The sequence below is a fragment of the Sycon ciliatum genome, chromosome 3 (assembly GCF_964019385.1).
Source record: "Sycon ciliatum chromosome 3, ocSycCili1.1, whole genome shotgun sequence".
NCBI classification, from domain to species: domain Eukaryota; kingdom Metazoa; phylum Porifera; class Calcarea; order Leucosolenida; family Sycettidae; genus Sycon; species Sycon ciliatum.
This window is the reverse complement of record NC_088645.1, coordinates 29,572,352-29,596,543: the sequence shown is the minus strand read 5'-3', so window position 1 is coordinate 29,596,543 and position 24,192 is coordinate 29,572,352. Positions and strand designations below refer to the sequence as shown.

General features: G+C 46.9%; 1 protein-coding gene across 2 annotated transcripts in view; it reads right to left on the bottom strand.

The window, feature by feature from the left end:
• Window positions 1–24,192, bottom strand: part of LOC135811944 (latent-transforming growth factor beta-binding protein 2-like) — a 100,989-nt gene that overhangs the window by 63,276 nt on the left and 13,521 nt on the right. For both annotated transcript variants that reach the window (XR_010552726.1, XM_065325214.1), the window contains exons 3-5: window positions 17,862–17,978; window positions 14,254–14,370; window positions 4,384–4,722 (exon numbers count right to left, since the gene is read on the bottom strand). Coding sequence is in view for 1 of the 2 variants with exons in the window: in XM_065325214.1 (XP_065181286.1) it covers window positions 4,384–4,722; window positions 14,254–14,370; window positions 17,862–17,978 (573 nt within the window). In the remaining variant the exon portion in view is untranslated. The remainder of the gene's footprint in view (window positions 1–4,383; window positions 4,723–14,253; window positions 14,371–17,861; window positions 17,979–24,192) is intronic.

The window sequence follows — 24,192 nt, the reverse complement described above, 5'->3', positions numbered from 1 at the left end:
GTAGGGGGATGAAACAGCTCTCCACGAGGAAAGCTACCGCTGACCCATAACTTGTCCCTGTTCTGCGCCATCATGCTGATCAGCTCTGTGAATCACTGGCGTACGTCTTCAACAAGAGCCTAGATGATGGCTGTTTCCCACAGGATTGGAAACGGTTTCACCACTGTACAAGGGCAAGGGAGAGCAATCGGACCCCAGCAACTACAGGCCGATTTCCCTGCTCAAAATCGTGCCTCAATTATTTGAACTGATCTTAGCGGATGATCTACGTGATTTCGTCCATGACATTCGTTATATCAGCAGTGCCCAATTCGGTTTTGTCAGAAACCGATCTACGGAGGAGCAATTGCTCTTGATGACACATCAAATGGCTGAGTGCAATGACAAGAAGCTGAAATTCGACTGTGTTTTCCTCGACTTTAACCCTTTGGAACTGCACTGATCACACGACGTCGGGAGATAGCTGCAATTGCAAGTATATTCGTTCCAATTTCCATCATAACGCTGGTTCTACTTCACCGATTTTGACGATCTTGGGCTCGTTGGAAAGCTCTTGGAACGAGGATAACAGCGAGCCCAAACTCATTCAGGAGAGCGATTGCTGTCTGCTACTGAATGCCAGGAACGCCAGCTGAATACCAAATCCAAACCGGGAATAGTCTAACAGACTCACAAAAGCCGTGACAAAAAGCGCTGGGAGTGATGTCACACGCTGCGTGGGCAGGAAGAGGGAAAATCCCACTTTTGAACGAAATTTGCACTTCGCTGACGCATGAGAAATCGAGCGAAAGTTCGGGCACTTGCCGCTCTGTTATACTAGCTCGTATCGACCCCGGAGTTTTTCGAGCCGACAGCTTAGATTCTCTGCTACCTCGTAGGTATTTCGATTGTTGAATTCGGTTGAGATTTGACTTAGTTGTGACTCGTTGAGTGCACTTGCACACATGACATTGGCATCGTTCGAATTCGAACGATCACCTCCAAAGGCTTTTGATCGTGTGGATCATCAAGCATTGCTAAATGCATTTGAAGGAATTGTTGATAGGCAAGCAGTCGACTGGCTCCGAAGCTTCTTATCTGAGCGGATGCTGTCTGTAAGGTTGGAAGGACAATATTCCGAGGCCAAGGTCCTCACCTGTGGAGTCCCGCAGGGATCGCATCTTGCTCCAACCCTCTTCTTATTTGTTAATTCCCTGCCCTCATCAATCACCTACTGCACCCCATACTTATTTGCTGACGATGTCACCCTCCTGTATGTACATGATAACAAGAATTCCCTGCAGTAGAACCAATCTCGTCTAGAGAGCGACCTTTCTGCCTGCCAACTATGGGCCAGCAACGTCGGTGGAGAGTTCTCACCGGCCAAAACGACTCAGATCCGTAACTACAGTAACGACCACCCTATCCAGCTCTCTTCCCAACCTATCACCATCGTTGAAGCTGCGAAACATCTTGGAGTGTATTTAACACCCGACCAGTCCTACACCATCCACCTTCAGACCATCCTGAAAACCTTCCAACGTCGTGTGAATCTGCTATGCTTCATGGGACGGCATCTTGCCCCCACAGCCTTTCTACTTCTATATAAAGGTTTTGTCCGACCCGCCCTGGAAAACACCACGTCGGCCTGGTCCTATGCCATCACCAAAGCTGAGCTGGAGCGTTTCAATATTTTACAATCCAGAGTAGCTAGGAAGTATTTGCTACGTAAAAACGTCAATGTAGATAGATGCGAAACGAAATCCCAGTTAAACGCCCTTTGTGACTTAGAGTCCTTGCACTTTCGCAGACAAGTATCAGCTCTTGTTACTCTATTTAAACTTATACATATATCTCCAGAACATCTCCAACATTTTCACCTTTCATTGTCTTCAAGTCCAAGAAGACCAAACAAACTTAACATCAATTATCACGGTGTGCGTTTTTCTTCCCTCTTTTCCAACAAAGCTGCAATGCTATGGAATTGCCTACCGCCTTCTCTTACCGCTATAACCAGCCTCCCCGAATTCAAGCATTCTCTCTATCAGCATTTTCGCCGATATATTCATTACACTGACGGTATCCCAACTCCTTAATTACCAGATTTTGTATGCCTCGATCTATTTCCTTAGCCTATCCTCGATTAACTGCTCCCTCTACATAAAGTTGTCATTTCATTCTTCTTGCAGGAGATCCCCTCGACAGGCCTTGTGCTGATGGTAAACAGGATCCTCGCCTCAAGAGACCGCCGCATGTTCACGGGTGTGGTCCTCCTGGATATGTCGAAGGCGTTCGACAAGGTTCGCCACCAGCAACTAGTCGAAGATCTCTTCTGTGTGGGCGTCACTGGAACAGCGCTCCAGTGGCTCATGTCATACTTGTCTGATCGCTGCCAGATTGTCCAGCTGGGATCCCAGCTTAGCACAGTGGCAGCCTGCTCCTGTGGAGTACCACAGGGGTCGGTATTAGGTCCACTGCTGTTCAGCCTTTACACCCGGGACATACCATCTGTTGCCCAGCAAGCTGAGTCCATCCAGTTCGCAGATGACATCGCACTGACCTGCAGTCGCCCAACACAACAGGAACTGACCGCCACTCTCTCCAGAGCAGTGACATGCATTGCTGACTGGCTGAAGCAGCGAGGTTTGATCCTTAATGCATCAAAAAGTCAGGCATTGGTAGTACCGGCTGGGAAGCTAGAAGCGCAACCTGAACTGGACGTATGGTGTCATGCGACTAAGCTGCCATCTGTCTCTTCTGCTCGCTACCTCGGAGTTCACATTGACAGCGCCATGTCTTGGAACACCCAGATGGATAGGTGCGTTGCCCGCCTCACCAAGAAAGTCGGTGTGCTGTGGCGGATGCGCCGCTGCCTCAGCATGCAAAGCCGCATCCAGTACTTCAAGTCGGTGATCATGCCTGATTTCTCATATGGCTCCAATGCCTTCTCTGCATCGCTGGCGGGTAAGCACCTGGACCGTCTCCAAGTTCTGCAGAATCGTGCGGCTCGAGCTCTGTACGGATGCTCGCCGCGCACCTCTGCCAGAAACCTGCTGGTCCAACTCGGCGCCTACCGTGTCTGGGAGATCTTCATCCAGAAGCTCATCTTCCTGGTTTGGCGCTGCCGCTACTCCCGTGCTAGCCCTACACTGCAAGTGCTGTTGCTACCAACCAGTGGCGCTCCTACTCGGCTGCAATCATCGATGGGTCTAAGACCACCGCCAACCCGCACTGAGCTGGGTAAGGGTTGTCTCGCGTTCCAAGGAGCTAGGCTCTGGAATGCGTTGCCCAGCGAGGTGCGGGCCATACCGCACCCGGCCCAATTTCGCACTGCTGCTGTTCCACACAGCATGAACCCTTGAGGTCAGACGGATCACTATCGCCATATTTTCATTATATGCCTGCCTGTTGGCCTGCCTGCCCGTCTCTCTCCCTGTTCTCTGACAACTTGCTTGTTAATTCGTGCGGTTGTTTTCAGACGTAAAGCCCTGCTGTAGAGGTCTCAGCCCTCATTTGTTAGTCTCTCTCTCTCTCTGTCTCTCTCTCGCTCTCGGATCTCTCTCTCTCTCTCTCTCTCTCTCTCTCTCTCTCTCTCTGTTTTTGGTGGACAAAAATATCTCTGGCGTTGATTGCTTTCTTGCTTCGACTTCTGCCGCGCCTTTGTTCTCGTACTCCCCTTTATGTACAAGTGTTGTGCAGACCCTCCCTTAATATAGTCTGTCTCATTTTGTCCTGAGATGTTTTGATGCATAGTGATTATGACGCTCATCATTCGCTCCCTTGTCACTGGACAGTTCTGTCCGTTTGGTTTTAGCGAATTCAAATAAAGAAAACAACAACAACAACAACAACAGGCCCAAAGCCTTTGAGAAATCCTTAAATATAATAAAATACAAAAAGCTATCATCTCCACTGGAGATGGGGCGTCAAAGGTCAAAGGTCAAGGTGTGCGTGAGTGTATGTAGATGTGGGTTAGATAATGCGTACTTGTGTGTGTGTATAGGCGTGTGTGTGTGTGCGCACGCGCCCAGGCACGTATGTGCGTGTGTGTATGAATGTTTCCCGTCAGGTTTTTACTCATGTAATAGTAAGACCTACACTGTGATACCCCGATGGCATATAACCACCTCTAGTCACTTCACTTGCTTTCCTTTACAATACATAAATTAAATATGAGCCAATTTTTACCGTTTGAAAAGAGATTGATCTGCCTGCTGATTCCCTGAGTGTCAAACTTGATTTGCAATAACACCTCTCTCTACTTTACTAGCACCTACTAATATTATTCAAGAAAGGGAAGAGGTTGCCATGATATCATCTTGGGTAGATGCACAATACTGAGAATACCTATGTCAAGTGTCTCGTCATTATAACTAACAACACTCACAGTCATTGTGTACATACCTACAACATTGATTTGATATGTCTCTTCTGACATTGCTGTATCTGTAATACACCTGTACAGTCCAGTGTAGGTTGGGTCCAGAGTGTCATGTGATGAGGTGTTCCAGTATAGTAATGTATGGCCGGAGGGTGGAACAGTAAACGCTCCCTGTTCAGCTACAGTTGCATTGGTATTAGTATTGATCAGTTGTATATACTGACCACTAGCACCAGAATCCAGTTCGAAAACCACACACGATGGTAAAAAGGACTGTCCAACGTGTGCTGTACTTGATCCACTTAGGTAGTAGCCTGTGTGTGATTGTAGTGCTGTAACTGCCAATAGCACAACAACCTGACCTGTACACAGCCACACAACAAAACAATACAATACAACACGACCCAGAACACATCATGACTGATGTAACACAATTACAACTTGGAAGGTTCTAAGTTATCTTCGCATCTTTAATGCCACACAAATTGTGTGGGATGTTGCTTTGCGTGCTTGAATCGTGGTTTGATGATATTGACCAATGGTCTTGGTCAGTATTGTCATCGACATGCATGAACATCCGCCAAAGTCCTTCACAGCTGAGACTTTCAGCTCGTGCTCATCTTGGTTGCACTCACCTTTCCCTCCTTATGTTATTTCTACAACTTAGAACCTTCCAAGCAGGAAGGCTGTTGGAGTGCGCATCCAAGATGTGCCAGAGCTGTTTGCCAGTTAGTTGTAGAACGTCAGTCAGTGTCATGCAGTGTTATCACATGAGCTGATTGTTTGCGAACTGGTGGTGTAAGTGGTGGTGTTAGTGGACAATATAGCGTAACGTGTAGTTCCTTGTAATTCCTTGGTTCTTTTTATTTTCTATGAAATTATGGTTGGTCCGGCTATAGAGAGAGCCTTCACTGTGGCACAAGCTGTAGTCCTGTACCGACATGTAGTCTTTTGCAGGTGTGGGATACGCCTATACGTTTTAGGCGTGCAAAACGAGTAGGAGGGATTTTCAGAATGTCCCTTTCGGAAATCATTGGTGCAGATTTGGCCGCACCGGCCGCACCGATTCCAATGCCCCTGACATTTTTATCCGCTTTCATAATTATAATCTTCTGCATGATTTTAATCATATTATGCATACATTTCCATTCACTATTCATCATTTTGTCGGAACTAGGTCTCCGGACCTGGTGAGAAGGCAGTAAAATAAAATAAACAAACAACAAACATTACACCAACGACGACTAGCATGACCTAGAGTATAGCCCCACCCCCCCCCCCCCCCCCCTCCCCCCACGGTTTGGAACTCCCATGTACTAGTACTCTGATGTACTGGTGTGCACTCTTTTGAGTGATTGGAATCTTCCTACACGGTACATCCTTGAGTCTTATAACGCCTATAGGGCGGATATATCTGCCAGACTCTACAGTGCATGCTGAGATTTTTTTTACTATTGAACACTCACTGCATGATGAACTAAAATGAGGAGAAGAACTCGACACAATGGTACATATCCAGCAGGACGCAGTGGGTGGGACCTGTGAAGCTCAGCCGACCAAGGGTCTCGGCATCACAGCTGCACATGTGCACCAAAGGAAAAAAAATGGGGAGTGGAAGGGCGGGGAGGGGAGCAGGAGAGCAAGACCTCTAAGGGTAGGAAAGAGAGGAGGGGGGGGGAGTAAACCAGGAAACTTGTTATTCCAAGATATGAGTGCAAACAAGTACGCAAACAAGTACAAATATAGCAGTATCAAGATCATGATGCTGAGGTGAAAGTAGAGGCTGATTGCCGTGCAGATTTGACAAGAGATTAGAGTTAGAATAGAGGAGAGTTAGAGAAATAAAGACAGATGGATTGGGAGTTTGATGAGAAGGGTGTGCTCCGAGAACATGAACAGGGTCGTACTGGCAGTAGCCTAGGGGGCGATGTCCGTGGCCAATGACCAACCCGACCGTTTCAGGTAGCGGTAGGTCTGAACCTTGAACTGCTGCATCCCTTTGGCAGATGGTGCATTGCGGAGGAGAGTGGCTGGCAGTTCATTCCAGGCTTCGATGAGGCACTCCGGGAAAGAGCGCAGCGCAACATTGCACGATCTGGCAGGTAGGGCTGTCTGGAGTTGAAGCTCGTGCGCAAGGTTGGCTGCCGAGCGGCGACGTGTGGCAGGCGCGATGGCGGGTGCAATGGCTCTGGCTGGGCGTGTCGTTGCAAGAGCTGGTGGGCTTGCGATGTAATGGAGCTTGTACAGAGTTGTGAGGCCGGCCACACGGCGCCGCAGGGACAGAGTGTCCATTGCAGCCCCTGTCCCAATCAGGGTGAGGGCACCAGATGACTTCAAACTTTCGCCATTTGGTCAATTCTTGTTTGTATTCAACAAACGAAATGTCTAAACGTATCAGAAAAGCCTCAGCTGTCGGCTCTAAAAAACCCGAAGACGATTCGAGGTCATGGCGCAGAGTTATGACACTATAACGAACTTCGCGTGGGCGAATCGGCTCGCGCCGGCGTAAATTTGAAACGCCAGCAAGGGACTTTCCCTGACTCGCTGCTGACGGGTGCGCGACTGGTATACATCATTTTGAAGCTGCATTTTGAAGCTCTCTCCTGCAAAAAAATTGACCGTTCTGTGATTGATATTGTATGCTGAGAATTTAGGTTGCGTTTGGTTGGGCATTTTCAGAATGTAAATGACAACCATTCTCGAATTTATTTATTTATTTATTCAACATCTTATGGCTTCCGATGGCAGCCAAAACGGGAAGATGTGGGTGATAGCCAACCATGGTAAAAGAAGGAGAATATTATATACATGAAAAGGAAACAGCCGAAAAGCTATATTGATTAGTTTTTACTTGCAAGTATTATTATTATGGTGCACTCAGTCATCAGCAGGCCCTCAGGTTCACTTTAAATTCTTTCAATGATGCAGAAGTCTTCAATGAGTCGGCAAGTTGTAGCCATGCGCAGTAGACCTGGAAGAATGGCGATCTTGTGAATTGCGTTGACTTGGCCTTGGGAAGAGACACATTGTTTCTGGTTGAGCGGCCCGAAACAAATCAGTTAAAAGGCTTTATGTTCAGGAACACAACCCAAGAGCATTCGATGAACCAATATACAGAGGCAAGTTAGTCGGCGTTGCTCTAACGGAGTAGTCTGAGCTAATAAGTACAACTCACTGGAGGGAAAGGAAGGCTTCTTCGAGAACACAATTTTTAGAACTTTCTTATGATGAACTTCAATGGAATCGGATAAGACCTTAGCTAGGCCACACCAGGCTGTGGCAGCATATTCAAACAATGGAAGGAGATAACTTTTATATATAGCGGAACGGCACGGAATAGAGAGATGTTTACAATGACTTTTAATATAGCCAAGAGCACGGCTGACTTTATTACAAATGTAATCTACATAAGCCGACCAGGACATGGATGAATCGAACATTACCCCTAGGTGTTTGTGCTCCTTTACCGTCTGAATTTCTGTGGGTGAACTGGGAAAGGTGAACTTAAACATTGAGGCAGAATCTGTTAGAAACAGTACTCTGGTTTTTGAAACGTTTGCCTGAAGCAAACTGGACATTTATCGCGTCTTGCAACTCTGACTCAAGCTGTTTGACAGTTTTACAGTGGCGCAAAGCAGCTGTATCGTCAGCAAACAATGACATTCCAGAAACATGACTTGGTAGATCATTAACACACAAAAAAAAGCAATGGTCCTAGAATTGAGCCCTGAGGCACCCTCGAAAGCACGGGTAGCTTTGGAGAGTCTACTCCCGACAGGGACACAAACTGGCTTCTCCCAGAAAGATAGCTCTCTATCCACATCAACGGTGTGTCAGAGATGTTAAACATGACTTGAAGCTTCCTCAAGAGACCTCTATGCCACACTGTGTCAAACGCCTTGGCAAGATCGAAGAAGCAAATGCCCGTGTACAACTTTTCTGCTCTTGCTCCGATAATGTCCTGTACAAGGCGAGTCAGCTGCAGTGAAGTTGAGTCTCCACGACGAAAGCCAGACTGAGCAGGGTGAATGGCAGGGGCAACATGGCTATACAACTGATCATAAAATATTCGTTCACATAGTTTTGAAATGCATGATAAGAGAGAGATTGGCGTATAATTTCCAGGAGTAGCTTTAATACCTTTGCCCTTAAATATCGGCGTTATTTTGGCCACTTTTCATGCCGATGGAAACTTCTCTTTTCTGAAAGACAAATTAAATAGAAGACATAAAGGATATGATAATGATGGTGCTAGAGCCTTTCCAACTTCATTGGAGATGCCGTCCATACCAGGCGATTTGTTAAGCTTAAGCTTCGCAATAGCTTTGCGCACTCCAGCTGTGGTTATTATCGGAGCACGAAACGCATTCGGGAGGCAAGGGTGTTGGTCTAAGGACGGCAATAGTATGCGTGGGTCGTCAACAACCGCCACTGATGCAAATTGCTCGTTCAAAGCTGCAGCTTTAGCTGCAGGGTCTGCTGCCAACTTTCCATTTGATGCGAGGTCAGGTATTCCAGGGCTATTTCTCGAAGATCTCTACATGCGAATGAATTTATGCACTGAAGGGTGATTACTGGTATCGCAAATCAGGACCTGCAGCTTTCGGATATACTCCCGGTGACATTTCCGGGACAGCGACCTCACAATATTTCGTTGCTTTTTATACAGATATATGTTGACAGGACTTGGGTACTTCCTGCTCCGACTGTGAAGTTCCGCCTTGTGACGGATAGCACCTTTCAATTCCGCATTAATCCAGGGCAGAAGTTGTTTCGACAGGCGTGATCCCCCTGTGTCCCTGATGGAGCAACGCTCATAGTGCTGGACACTAATGTGCTGCGTAAAGACGCGGTCTAGAACAGTCTGAATATTTGTAAGTGATTCGTCCACATCTGACGTATCAACCGTATGCCAGGCAACTGCCGCTAGATCATCATTAATACCCGCCCACATGGTAGGTGTCACTCTCTTAAAATTGTACTTACGGGCAGAAGATGACTGCACAAAATCCCTGGATGAAGCACAAGAGGGAAGTGGGTCCATGGGGATATCAAGCTGGCATGAAACGAGGAGGTGATCCGATGCACCCAGAGCACAGGCTGTGTCTATGGACGACACTAGTTGGCTACGATTGCTGAAGATGAGGTCCAAGCATGCCTGGTTGCCTGAAGGTGCGGTGTGCGTGTTTGTGGCGACCAGTTGTTGAAGACCAAAGCAGCGAAACTCTCGTTGTATTGCAGCACCAGCAGGGCATGTATGGTCTGTTGAGCACCAGAGGCTGTTTTTCCATTCAAATCTCCAGCAATGATGACGTGAGAGGACGATACAGGAATCATCCTGAGAGTTTTGTCCAAGCTCCTGGTTGAAGGCGGTCGATACGTACAATAAACGACAATTGGTTCAGTACGGCTTGACCTGGGCGTGAGCTGGACCCATACAGCCTCACACATAGGACGGAGTAGATCCGGGCGATATCGTATGGATCTAAAACGGTGTTCTAGAACAAGGATTGCAACACCACCGTATGCCCGGGAGGTGGTGCCAGACTTGTTTTCACAAGGCGGTCTGTCTCGCCGATAGGTTAGGTATCCCGGAATACAGAATGGTATAGTAGGCTCTAGCCAAGTTTCAGTTAAGCAAATCACATCAGGGTGGTGTTGTTCGACGATTACGGACAATTCAGCATGTTTATTGACAATTGAACGGCAGTTTGTTGTATACAATAGGAAAGTCTCCTTCACTTGCTCGGCTGGATGACGCAGAAGAGCATACGGCCTGGCATTGGGGTTAAGGTTAGAACAGACACAGGATTCGGGGAAGAAGAAGAACGGAGCTGCATCTGGGTTCAACGAAGCCACGGAAGGAGAGAGCAGTCACTGAGCAGCGATTTTCGCAGACACCCCCACCCCGTCACTGAACCTCCATGGCCGAACAGCATGCTGAATAGTCTCCGGCCAGAAAGAGTCACCCATCACCCGATTGGTGGTCTCCTCAGGTACGGGGTAAGTCTTGCGTAGGAGGTGCCAAAGTACCGCGATGTGGCTACGGAGCATGCAAGCACCTCTACATCTCGCTCTTTACACCAGTTGACAATAGATGTCGCCTCACAGCCCGGAGTGATTTTGCCGATGAAGAAAACCTTCCTCCGGGTTCGCACGGCTCCGGTCAGCACGTTCGGAGAGGTATTAACGGGTGTGGGCTTTTCATAGGCAGAAGTGGCAGTCCTGGTCAGGGCCTCTTTACGGAATGGGTAAGAATCACCTGACCAAATAAACGCGCCAGAATCAACTAGGAATCACTTGGCATAACAATTCCATGATGTCGATGTGGAACAGCGGCTATCGTCTCTTTTACCCGACTCTAGTTTCCTTGACAGAGTCAAGGTACTTCTGAGTGCATGATTTGAGGCACTTGAACCTGATGCTACATTGTTTGGCTCGTGGCAACTATTACCATTTTTGATTCAGAAATGAGAATGCTGGAATGGGACCAACCTAAAAAAAAAAGTTTATTAGACCTTTAAATAAATGTAGAAAAGAAAAGGACATATGGACAGGAGTTAAGCGTAACTCTCCATCACTGTAACTGGATACTATATACAGTCAGAAAGTACAATAACTAGGCACACAACTGACAGAGTACTGAGACATTCGACGTCCTGACACCTAGCTTCAACACATCTCCGTAGCGCTAACCGACAGCAAGGGTGAGCGGGAATGGGAAGTGGAGGATAAGAGTGATACTGACGAGGAGGAGTTCGACATTGACAAGTGCAAGTCTGCCATCTACAAGTTGTTTGACGATTCCTGGTTTAGTGTTATTTGTTGCGCACGTTTCTTTAAGAGAGCATGTCTGAGAATACCAAAGTATGTGTGCAAGTGGATCTCTCCGATTTCGCTCAAAATTTGCAGGTAGGTTCCCTTTGGGGTGTGGATCGATTATGCAAAGCCCTTGAAAAAGTTTCTGAAGGGAACCTTGAAATTTGCATACCCCTCAAAAATGGCCGAAATATCACATTATTTATGGGTCTAGAAACGAGTCACGCCACAGCGTATACGAACAAGCTATGAACAAAACTCCATCAAGCCAACATTGCCTCACCTTAGAAGAGTTCCTGGAGCAGTACCGCTTAGCCACGCCAGCATCCCAGAAGACGAGGTCCATCACCCCCTGACGCCACAAATGATCGTCTTGAAAATAGCCAATTTAAAAGCGCTGGCAAAACAGCCAGCTACGTCCTCAATTGGCCAGAACTATACACCTGCAGATAGTAGAACACCTCTTCTAGCGCTGAGGACATGTCCCCCATCTTCCTTTTGGGGTTTTCTTGAAATACACTTTTTTGAATTTTTCCACTCGACCATGCTGAAATACGGCCAAAGTCATACCTGCGCAGGAAAGCTCGCCACTCCGCGACGTCTCCTCAGCAAGTTCTACTCCAACACTACTCCCAAGGCCGCAGAACAAAGTGTAGTGTTGACTCTGACAAGGAAAAGCAGCGGTGATCACTTGTCACTCCAAACGACAAGCTTCTCCTTGCGCCACCAATAATTTTTTGTGCGACTGTTGATGCAAAAGTGACTGAAGGCCTGAGCGTAGTTTTTGAATTTTATTGCAAGATGCACGGTGAGATCGCGTGCCCTGTGACGTAGATGACGCTTCCTGCATCACGTTACGCGGCCATCGATCGCGAATGTGCCTGGAACGCTACTCGGAACAGACCATGATGGCAGAGGTAAGATGAGCTTCATTTCCTGCTTGAACTGCTGAGAACCCCCACAAACTGTCCTAGGAGTGTTGCAATGGCAGCAAGCCGTTGAAATATGCCCCGTACAGCATGGAGAGTTATTCGTCTTTCACACTTACCTCCTGCAATCCCGAACATAGTCCAACAGTAAAAGTCCCTTGTTTTCATGTCGATGCTCAACAAAAGCGACTAGCTCGGTCCCTTTCTGTTGACTGGCACGCGAGCAGCACTGGCTGCACGCACTTGTCGCGTGAACTGCATGAGAGATTTCTGACGTCATAAAGAATGTGATTTCATCATCATTTCACTGGTCCTCGACCTACATGGTCAGGGAAAGTCCCGGTTCGTAGGCCTACAACACGGTCAGCGTGTTCTTGAGCGCCGTAACAACACAAGTGTGATCACTTCCAGACCAACGGGAGTTCAAGGCGAGTAACAAGCGCACTTGACAAAGGTGACTCTGAAATCTCGTGAGCCGTGGGCCACGCGACTTGGCATTCTTGCGTCACAAGGCACGTGATTTCACCGTGCATCTTGCAATAAAATTCAAAAACTGCGCTCAGGCCTTCAGTCACTTTTGCTGCAACAGTCGCACAAAAAATTATTGGTGGCCAAGGAGAAGCTTGTCGTTTGGAGTGACAAGTGATCACCGCTGCTTTTCCTTGTCAGAGTCAACACTACACTTTGTTCTGCGGCCTTGGGAGTAGTGTTGGAGTAGAAATTGCTGAGGAGACGTCGCGGAGTGGCGAGCTTTCCTGCGCAGGTATGACTTTGGCCGTATTTCAGCATGGTCGAGTGGAAAAATTCAAAAAAGTTTATTTCAAGAAAACCCCAAAAGGAAGATGGGGGACATGTCCTCAGCGCTAGAAGAGGTGTTCTACTATCTGCCGGTGTATAGTTCTGGCCAATTGAGGACGTAGCTGGCTGTTTTGCCAGCGCTTGTAAATTGGCTATTTTCAAGACGATCATTTGTGGCGTGAGGATGTGATGGACCTCGTCTTCTGGGATGCTGGCGTGGCTAAGCGGTACTGCTCCAGGAACTCTTCTATGGTGAGGCAATGTTGGCTTGATGGAGTTTTGTTCATAGCTTGTTCGTATACGCTGTGGCGTGACTCGTTTCTAGACCCATAAATAATGTGATATTTCGGCCATTTTTGAGGGGTATGCAAATTTCAAGGTTCCCTTCAGAAACTTTTTCAAGGGCTTTGCATAATCGATCCACACCCCAAAGGGAACCTACCTGCAAATTTTGAGCGAAATCGGAGAGATCCACTTGCACACATACTTTGGTATTCTCAGACATGCTCTCTTAAGCAGTTGCAGGTGTTGGAAGCTGTATATATTCGCACACGTGACCCTGTTCTATGCAAGCAAAAAGAAAATGTTGTAGAACTCACACTTTTTAAATAATACGCAATCACCAGTTTTGTCCACATGCACTCACAGCTGCCACATTCATCTACTGCTACCATTCTCAGATACACTGCAAAGTTTCACACTACACGCGCTATGCATAACTGCTAGCTGTGCTGCATATTCACGCTTCTTTTCATATTACTCTAGATATATAACTGGTTGTTTTAGTGATTCTTACTATGTGACGATGTTCCACTGATGATAGTCACACGAAAACGTTCTGGAATTGTTTCATTTTAATTGTTTATACATGGTTATGAGTGCACAATTGACATTTTTCATTGCTATATGCAACATCTTCCTGTCGGAGTCTCCCGCTTCTGGGCCGGCATGGCCCATGCTTCATGCGTGCTTGTTCCTGGTGTTGTTATGTCTACTGTGTCCTGCCGCCACTCCGGCTTTGGCGGTGACCACGATGTGTCTCCACATTTTCTCCTTCATCCTTTCCTTTGTCTTTTTGCTAAAAGCTTTCTTCTCGCCGTGACCACAATTTTTCTTCTTCTTCTCCATTATTCTTTTTCTTTCCTTCCTTTCTCTTCTTCCTTTGCTGAGAACCTTCTGTTCCCATATTTTCTTTTCATCTCTGTCCCCATTCCTGGGTTATTTGGACTTCATTCACTTCCTTGTCATTGGACATGTTCAGTCCATTCGGTTTGCGAATTAAAAAAAACACAACCACCAACAAACCAACATGCTCATAATACTTTCACTCAACAGATTCACGCTTACTGTAACAAGTGAAGCCGTTTCCATTGTATCCGGTGATGCATTTACACGTAAAATTTCCAATTGTGTTCGTGCATTCGGATCCTGTTCCTTTACACTGAGTCAAACACTCGTCAACATCTGAAAAGAATGGAAAAAAGTCAATTTCTACATCAGACAAAAATCGAGTAGGAGCACAAGAAGGCAAGTTTTCCGACGCGAAAAAAACTACTTTTTCACTTGCTGCATGTCAGCGCCTTTAAAGCCATGGCCTTATAGTCGAAGCACCGCTGCTTTCCTTTCTATTATAGACGTAAAATGACGCACCCACTACCCCATGCCATTAAATTCAATGTCAAAACAGAAATTTCAATCTAAATTGGATAAAAAGAAATGACAAAATGTTACGAGTTATGACTAACTCTTCACCACAGTATCAGTTTGTGAAATGTCTCAGTACTCCTTGTCAGTGTGTCAATGTGCCGCAATCGCTGACTGTATATGATCTGGATACGCTGGTTGACAGTTATTCATAACCCGTAACATTTTGTCCTTTATTTTGATACTAATTTCACTTGTTCACCATTCTTGCTGTATGAAGCCCATGGCTTTATTTAACTGAGACTGGCTTTATAATCAACTATACCTCCATGACTTTGAAGGTCTGGACATACGGTGTAATTATTTTTCCAGCCTACAGTCCATTCATAAAAAGATGGGCTTTGGTTCTGGCAAGCTCCCGTATTTGGCGATTTTTCGTTATTTTATCGGACACATAAAACACAGTGCAGTGCAGAAAAAATGAAATGTGAAAAGAGGTCCAAAAAAGGGTGCCTGAAGTGGGATTCATACCCGCAGTAGGGATGTCAGCGAACGCACTACGCAGGCCTCTGCGCATGCATTGCGTCATCGATTTTTGAACGTGATCGCGGCCGACAAAGAAAAGATGGCAGCGGTCTGTTTGCACCGCTGGGAGTCGTAAAATTACTGTTCTTCTGTCCCCGCGACCATTCAAATCATACGCGATACGAAGGACCCACGTACACGCCACGTTCTCCCGGCTCGATTTCTCTTAAATTTTGCACATCGTGAAACACCAGTATCAGAGGTGTTAAGTCCAATTTTCAAGGGATATCCCTGGTTGGATCATTCCAAAATCAGATTTCCATTTCTCCCTCGCGGCCATTTCTTGCGCGATGGAAGCGCCCTGCCCTGGTGAGTAACCAGTGTCGCGCTTGGTAGAGAGTTGCTGCAATCAGCTCCTTGCTGTCTTCGCTGCAATTGTCAGAAGCGATGGACCATGAATTTGTTTGAGAGTCTCTGGATGCTACTATTCCTCAGCCTAGTTTTTAGCCATTCCGTGCATCTTTATATTATTATTATTACTTGCATGTACGCGTTGGAGTCAACCATGCAAGCATGATCCACAACTTCGCTTATGCTGAACATGATAAACAGGACTATGACAGGGGAAAAAATGAGCTAGAACGATGATAATAATAATTATGATACTTATATCATATATATTATATACAATGTAGCTCATGGGTATTGAAGATATGTCATTTATGAATATGTCCATAATATGAATATTGCAGCCTGAGTGATAATGATAGTGCTATTTCCTGAGTTTGACTGTGTGCATCTTTATAGCACGATTTATTTCGCAAAAAAATGAAAGTGTTCATGAGTTTTCTTGTCGGCCGCGCGTATATGGGCCAGGCTTACCTGCGCAGATGGGCTGCGCAGTGCGTTCGCTGATATGCCTACCCGCAGAGTGCACAGTCGCAGGTTGGGTCAAACGGCCTGGATTTTGATGGCTTTTCCCAATTCAGTGCTCTTGGAGCAAAACCTGTGCAAAATCCTATTCTTGTTAGGGCTTGCTTGCTGTCTAGAAAAGTAGACTTCAGAAACATAGTTGGAAGAGGATTCCAATTGGGATTGCAGAAAATTTCTGAAAAAAACTCTCAGTTTGACCCATTTATGGCCAAAAGCTAGCAGTCCATCTTGTTATGAATAGACTGTAATTTAATTGATACCAACAAATGAGACAGACAGAGGAAGCACATTCACAAGCTCAATGTTGTTCATCAGTCTCAACCACCAGCACATGGCCAGTGTAGATTGCAATGATGCACTCATCTTACTACAGTGCTCTGAAAAAATCTATGTACAGTACCGTATTTTCCGGGGTATAACCCGCACCCCCCTTTTTGAGGCAAAATATTGACTAAAAGTTGGTATTCGGAGTATAAGCCGCACCCACAAAACAAGATTTTTCACACTCATTGACAAATGGCCTTTCTACAAATTTATTATGGTTATGGAGCTAAATACCATGTTAGATCATATTATGAAGTGTTAGTGCACCATAGGATGCTGCAGAGATGTTGGTGTATTGCTGTGTTGACAACAGATCACTCCATGTCATCTGGACTATCTTCAATCTCGCTGGCACTGATGTTGATGAGCAACACAGGCGCGAAGCTGGGTCGAATGACGTGTCACATGACGTCAGCATGCATACTGATGTATGCTAACCATTCATTCGCGCAAGCATACTCGGTGTATAAGCCGCAGGGGCGATTTTGGTCCGATTTTTATTGAAAAAAAAGTGTGGCTTATACCCCGGAAAATACGGTATATCACACCATGAGTATGTCATATCCGTTTATCTGCACAGCTTGCTAATAGCACAAGTCACTCAGCTGCTGATCGCGCTGCTGTCGAACCTGTTGCGGCGGATGCTGCCGACCCTATTGATTCAGTGCAAATCAGACTAGATTTGCTGCAGACCTGGTGTCGCAAGAGTAGATCTGATGTGCGGTATCGCGATGCGGCTGCTGATGATGGCAGGATGGCTTTCAGCATTTTTAGACCCTCCACAAAGCGTAGCTTGTACAGGAAACAGATCCCTGCTACAGTGGATAGGTTGTTGAGGCTTGGGAGGCATGATCTGTCTACAATTATGTGTAGGGCATGGCGCTGTATTTCAGTGAAGCAGACCGAGGTGGTAGAGGCCGCGCTCAACCACACCAGCATGCCATACTCTAACACAGGACAGACAAAGCCATGTTATACGATTGCCAGGTGCTTTGGATCTAGCACAGCCAATGCTTTACGGAAGAAGCCAAGCAGCTGAGCTCCGCGCACTGCAAGCTGTGGAATGTGGGTGTAGAATGCAGAATCCTTGTGAAAGTAACACGAAGAAGCTTGAGTTCCTCCACTTCTGGCATGACTGCTCCTTGGAGTTGGGAGGGTTTGGGGAGCGGTGATGGTTGATGGTCAATTCCTGTGACTTTGTGGGCTCCAACTTGATCCTCCATCTGCTTCTCCATGCTGTTAACGAGGCTACTGCCTGCTGGAGGATTGCTGTTTCTTCCTCCAGTCGGTGTCGGGTGGGGATGCACTTGTTGACAGTGGTCGCGTGTGGCTTGGTGCAAAAGTAAAACGTTGCTCAACTTCTGCAAAAGCGACCTTGCGACTGCTTGCGACGATATGCCACAAGCAGTTTCTTTTGCATGTGTCGTATGTCGCATGTCACGTGGCAGAAAATGAAATTAGTGAAGGGCCTTTGAACTAAGAAATACCAGCATGCTCATAATACTTTCACTCAACAGATGCACGCTTACCGTCACAAGTGAAGCCGTCTCCCTTGTATCCGGTGATGCATTTACACGTAAAACTTCCAATTGTGTTCGTGCATTCGGATACTGTTCCTTTACACTGAGTCAAACACTCGTCAACATCTGAAAAGAATGGAAAAAAGTCAATTTCTACATCAGACAAAGAGCAAGTAGGAACACAAGAAGGCAAGTTTTCTGACATGAAAAAATCTAATTTTTTCCTTGCTGCATGTCAGCGCCTTTAAAGCCATGGCCTTATAGTCGAAGCACCGCTGCTTTCCTGGCTATTTCAGACGTAAAATGACGCACCCACTACCCCATGCAATAAAATTCAATGTCAAAACAGAAATTTCAATCTAAATTGGATAAAAAGAAATGACAAAATGTTATGAGTTATGACTAACTCTTCACCACAGTATCAGTTTGTGGAATGTCTCAGTACTCCTCGTTAGTGTGTCATTTTGCCGCAATCGCTGACTGTATATGATCTGGATACGCTGGTTGACAGTTATTCATAACCCGTAACATTTTGTCCTTTATTTTGATCCTAAATTCACTTGGTCACCATTCCAGCTGGGCTGTAAGTTTCTTACTATAGTACTTTCCCGGCCATTTTTACAAAACATACTTTGAATGTCATTTCATGTATGTGTTGCGTATGGGATGACCTGAAATCTGAACTTACTGATGTCCACTGGAAATGTCACCTCCGCAGCTTGCACGTGGATGATGCTCTTTCGTCTTTCCACTCTATTCTTAGCAGGGCCATGGAGAAGCACCTCGGGTACTTCTCCCGGCATCCACTCTCCCCCTCATGCCGACGTTCAGGTCAGCCACCTTGGGTTGATGCCCCCCTCGGTGCCGCCATTAAGGCAAAGCACGATTTCTACAGTGTGTGTAAGAAATACCCAACCCAGCTTAACATGCATGTATATCGATCTCAACGGAACTTGGTGAAGAGTCTGACTCGATCGAAATACCGGGGATACATTCGGTCCTTACAAGCTACGCTGCAGGACAAAAACCGCCCATCACTGTTTCAGTTCGTGAGCAAATTAAAAACTCATAAAGTATCTCGTGACATCCCGAAACTCACCATTACTTCTACACAGCAGGCTACTACCTCTTCAGCTAAAGCCACTGCATTGAACTCTCAGTTCGCCTTAGGGGCCGTGCCTGATGACCCTTCTCTACCCATTCCCCCCATTGCCGAGGAGTCGGGTGAGGCTAACCGCCTCACATCTGTCTTTACTACGACTGCTGCCATCCGACGTAACATTCGAAAGCTCCCGTCTGACAAGGCGCCAGGCCCAGACGGCACCACTAATCTGGTATTAAAGTCCCTTGCGCCCTCAATAGCATACCCCTTATGTCTGATTTTCAACCTATCATTCCGCACTGGTCGTTTTCCCTCTGCATGGAAAACAGCTAATGTTATACCGATATACAAGAAAGGGTCCCCCCACGAAGCATCAAACTACCGTCCGATATCTCTACTGTCCTGTGTTTCCAAACTCTGTGAGCACGTTTTCTACGACCAATTGTACTGTCATGTCTCGTCACGTTTGAGTTCAGCTCAGTCCGGATTTCGCAGAGGCGATTCTACCACCCTCCAGCTGACGCGCCTGGTGCAATTAGTGTGTCGACATCGGGATGCTGGAGACCTAGTCGGGATCTGTTTTTTCGATCTTGCCAAGGCCTTCGATACCGTCTGGCACCGGGGGCTCTTGGCCAAGCTTCGTGGATCGTTTACTGTAGACGGCAATCCCCTGCTATGGCTGACATCTTACCTAATTGGGCGAACGCAGTACGTCACGGTACATGGGACGTCCTCAGCCGACACAACAGTACTATCCGGAGTTCCCCAGGGTTCCATCCTCGGCCCCCTTCTTTTTTATCTTTGACGTCAATGATCTGCCCGCAGCTGCCCCGGGCACATCACTATTCGCAGACGACACAACGCTCCTACGGGCATCTCCTAACATCACTGGCCTGATGAGTAACCTAGCTAACGGGATTCAAAGAGTAATTTCCTGGATGTCGTCTTGGCGGTTATCGCCCAATCTGTCTAAAACTAAAATCATGCTCTTTCCTTCTCAGCCTGATGTTCCGCCCCTCCTCCATCCCACTTTTCCCCAGCCTATAGACATAGTCTCCAGCCATAAGCATCTTGGCATTTTCATTGACTCTAATCTTTCATGGGAACCCCACATCGATTACATATGTAAACGATCAAGTTCATCTTTAGGAATCCTCTCTTCTCACTGTTACCATCTCCCAATCTCTTGTAAACTCCTCTTTTACTCAGCTTACATACGCCCCATTTTTGATTATGCAGATACTGCTTGGGCTGGAATTTCCACAACCCGTGCTTAAAAGCTCGAAATTCAGCACAAAAAAGTTCTAAAAATCCTCCTCCGGAAACCCCGCATGCTCCCATCTTCCACCCTTTATGCCCTTGCTCACACTACCCCTTTGTCTAAGAGACGTAATTCACATCTTGTCACCCTTATCCATTCTCTCAAACTCAATCGGTGTCCACCTCACCTCCACTGTTTCGACTGGTTTTCTTCCCGTAGCACGAGAAACTCCCTTTCCCTTCCGAAACCCAAGTCCTCCTTTCTACTTCACTCTCCCCTTTGCACTGCGTACTCTGCGTGGCTGGCACTTCCACAAGAAGCTAAGGACCTTACTTCCCTCCGCCTTTTTAAGAGCCTTGTCGCGCCTTGACTTTGATTTTGTGTTTCTCATTTTGTTGCAATCACTACTTATCCATGCCGATTCCTTTTTTTCTTCTCCTCTTCTTCTCCCTTCCTTGCCGTGGTTGGCTAACACCCTCTCTCTCTTTGTATTGGCCGGTGTTCTCACTGTGCTATGAGATGCTGCAATAAATAAATAAATAAATAAATGTAGGAAGCCAACGGCTTTAATATTATTATTATTATTATTCTTCACTAGTTTGAGGGAAAGAGACAAACGGGAAAAGTCTGAAGAAAAAATTGACTGTCACCACCAGGACTCGAACCAGGGACCCTCGCTTGTAGCTAGCGATGCTCTAACCACTGAGCTATGATGTAGTCGTCATCCCAGCAGAGACTGTTCAACATTTTCTTCAGACTTCGTAACTCACACTTCCTGTGAATCCACACAGGCGGGTGGGACGCAGCCCTCACTGTACCCACACACTTCACGTACACTCTAGCACGCGGGGAGCCCCAAGTCATAAAATCTTCACTAGTTTGAGGGAAAGAGACAAACGGGAAAAGTCTGAAGAAAAAATTGACTGTCACCACCAGGACTCGAACCAGGGACCCTCGCTTGTAGCTAGCGATGCTCTAACCACTGAGCTATGATGTAGTCGTCATCCCAGCAGAGACTGTTCAACATTTTCTTCAGACTTCGTAACTCACACTTCCTGTGAATCCACACAGGCGGGTGGGACGCAGCCCTCACTGTACCCACACACTTCACGTACACTCTAGCACGCGGGGAGCCCCAAGTCATAAAATCTTCACTAGTTTGAGGGAAAGAGACAAACGGGAAAAGTCTGAAGAAAAAATTGACTGTCACCACCAGGACTCGAACCAGGGACCCTCGCTTGTAGCTAGCGATGCTCTAACCACTGAGCTATGATGTAGTCGTCATCCCAGCAGAGACTGTTCAACATTTTCTTCAGACTTCGTAACTCACACTTCCTGTGAATCCACACAGGCGGGTGGGACGCAGCCCTCACTGTACCCACACACTTCACGTACACTCTAGCACGCGGGGAGCCCCAAGTCATAAAATCTTCACTAGTTTGAGGGAAAGAGACAAACGGGAAAAGTCTGAAGAAAAAATTGACTGTCACCACCAGGACTCGAACCAGGGACCCTCGCTTGTAGCTAGCGATGCTCTAACCACTGAGCTATGATGTAGTCGTCATCCCAGCAGAGACTGTTCAACATTTTCTTCAGACTTCGTAACTCACACTTCCTGTGAATCCACACAGGCGGGTGGGACGCAGCCCTCACTGTACCCACACACTTCACGTACACTCTAGCACGCGGGGAGCCCCAAGTCATAAAATCTTCACTAGTTTGAGGGAAAGAGACAAACGGGAAAAGTCTGAAGAAAAAATTGACTGTCACCACCAGGACTCGAACCAGGGACCCTCGCTTGTAGCTAGCGATGCTCTAACCACTGAGCTATGATGTAGTCGTCATCCCAGCAGAGACTGTTCAACATTTTCTTCAGACTTCGTAACTCACACTTCCTGTGAATCCACACAGGCGGGTGGGACGCAGCCCTCACTGTACCCACACACTTCACGTACACTCTAGCACGCGGGGAGCCCCAAGTCATAAAATCTTCACTAGTTTGAGGGAAAGAGACAAACGGGAAAAGTCTGAAGAAAAAATTGACTGTCACCACCAGGACTCGAACCAGGGACCCTCGCTTGTAGCTAGCGATGCTCTAACCACTGAGCTATGATGTAGTCGTCATCCCAGCAGAGACTGTTCAACATTTTCTTCAGACTTCGTAACTCACACTTCCTGTGAATCCACACAGGCGGGTGGGACGCAGCCCTCACTGTACCCACACACTTCACGTACACTCTAGCACGCGGGGAGCCCCAAGTCATAAAATCTTCACTAGTTTGAGGGAAAGAGACAAACGGGAAAAGTCTGAAGAAAAAATTGACTGTCACCACCAGGACTCGAACCAGGGACCCTCGCTTGTAGCTAGCGATGCTCTAACCACTGAGCTATGATGTAGTCGTCATCCCAGCAGAGACTGTTCAACATTTTCTTCAGACTTCGTAACTCACACTTCCTGTGAATCCACACAGGCGGGTGGGACGCAGCCCTCACTGTACCCACACACTTCACGTACACTCTAGCACGCGGGGAGCCCCAAGTCATAAAATCTTCACTAGTTTGAGGGAAAGAGACAAACGGGAAAAGTCTGAAGAAAAAATTGACTGTCACCACCAGGACTCGAACCAGGGACCCTCGCTTGTAGCTAGCGATGCTCTAACCACTGAGCTATGATGTAGTCGTCATCCCAGCAGAGACTGTTCAACATTTTCTTCAGACTTCGTAACTCACACTTCCTGTGAATCCACACAGGCGGGTGGGACGCAGCCCTCACTGTACCCACACACTTCACGTACACTCTAGCACGCGGGGAGCCCCAAGTCATAAAATCTTCACTAGTTTGAGGGAAAGAGACAAACGGGAAAAGTCTGAAGAAAAAATTGACTGTCACCACCAGGACTCGAACCAGGGACCCTCGCTTGTAGCTAGCGATGCTCTAACCACTGAGCTATGATGTAGTCGTCATCCCAGCAGAGACTGTTCAACATTTTCTTCAGACTTCGTAACTCACACTTCCTGTGAATCCACACAGGCGGGTGGGACGCAGCCCTCACTGTACCCACACACTTCACGTACACTCTAGCACGCGGGGAGCCCCAAGTCATAAAATCTTCACTAGTTTGAGGGAAAGAGACAAACGGGAAAAGTCTGAAGAAAAAATTGACTGTCACCACCAGGACTCGAACCAGGGACCCTCGCTTGTAGCTAGCGATGCTCTAACCACTGAGCTATGATGTAGTCGTCATCCCAGCAGAGACTGTTCAACATTTTCTTCAGACTTCGTAACTCACACTTCCTGTGAATCCACACAGGCGGGTGGGACGCAGCCCTCACTGTACCCACACACTTCACGTACACTCTAGCACGCGGGGAGCCCCAAGTCATAAAATCTTCACTAGTTTGAGGGAAAGAGACAAACGGGAAAAGTCTGAAGAAAAAATTGACTGTCACCACCAGGACTCGAACCAGGGACCCTCGCTTGTAGCTAGCGATGCTCTAACCACTGAGCTATGATGTAGTCGTCATCCCAGCAGAGACTGTTCAACATTTTCTTCAGACTTCGTAACTCACACTTCCTGTGAATCCACACAGGCGGGTGGGACGCATTATTATTATTATTATTCTTTTATTCCACGATGGCGTGACGTCACGCCAATAAGGATGATTAATAAGTGCGATAGAATTGGTACTAGCCAGAAACAGCTAGATGGAAATTAACTGGGAGGCAAGAAGCAATGGATCATGAAAAACAAGCGGGGGCAATAACGTTAGCAGGGGTGATCGAGATAGTTAAGTACACGTTCGAGATATCAGAAACCAGGGGGATGCGCGGAGCAGGAACAGGTACTGCTCAAAAGAAGACTGGATGCATTGTTTCGGAAAGAATTTCTACGAGGTTGGGTTGTGATGTCAATAGGGAGTGAGTTGTAGAGGGTGAGGGCACTGTTGATGGGGGAATCTTGGTGCCTGTTCGTGTG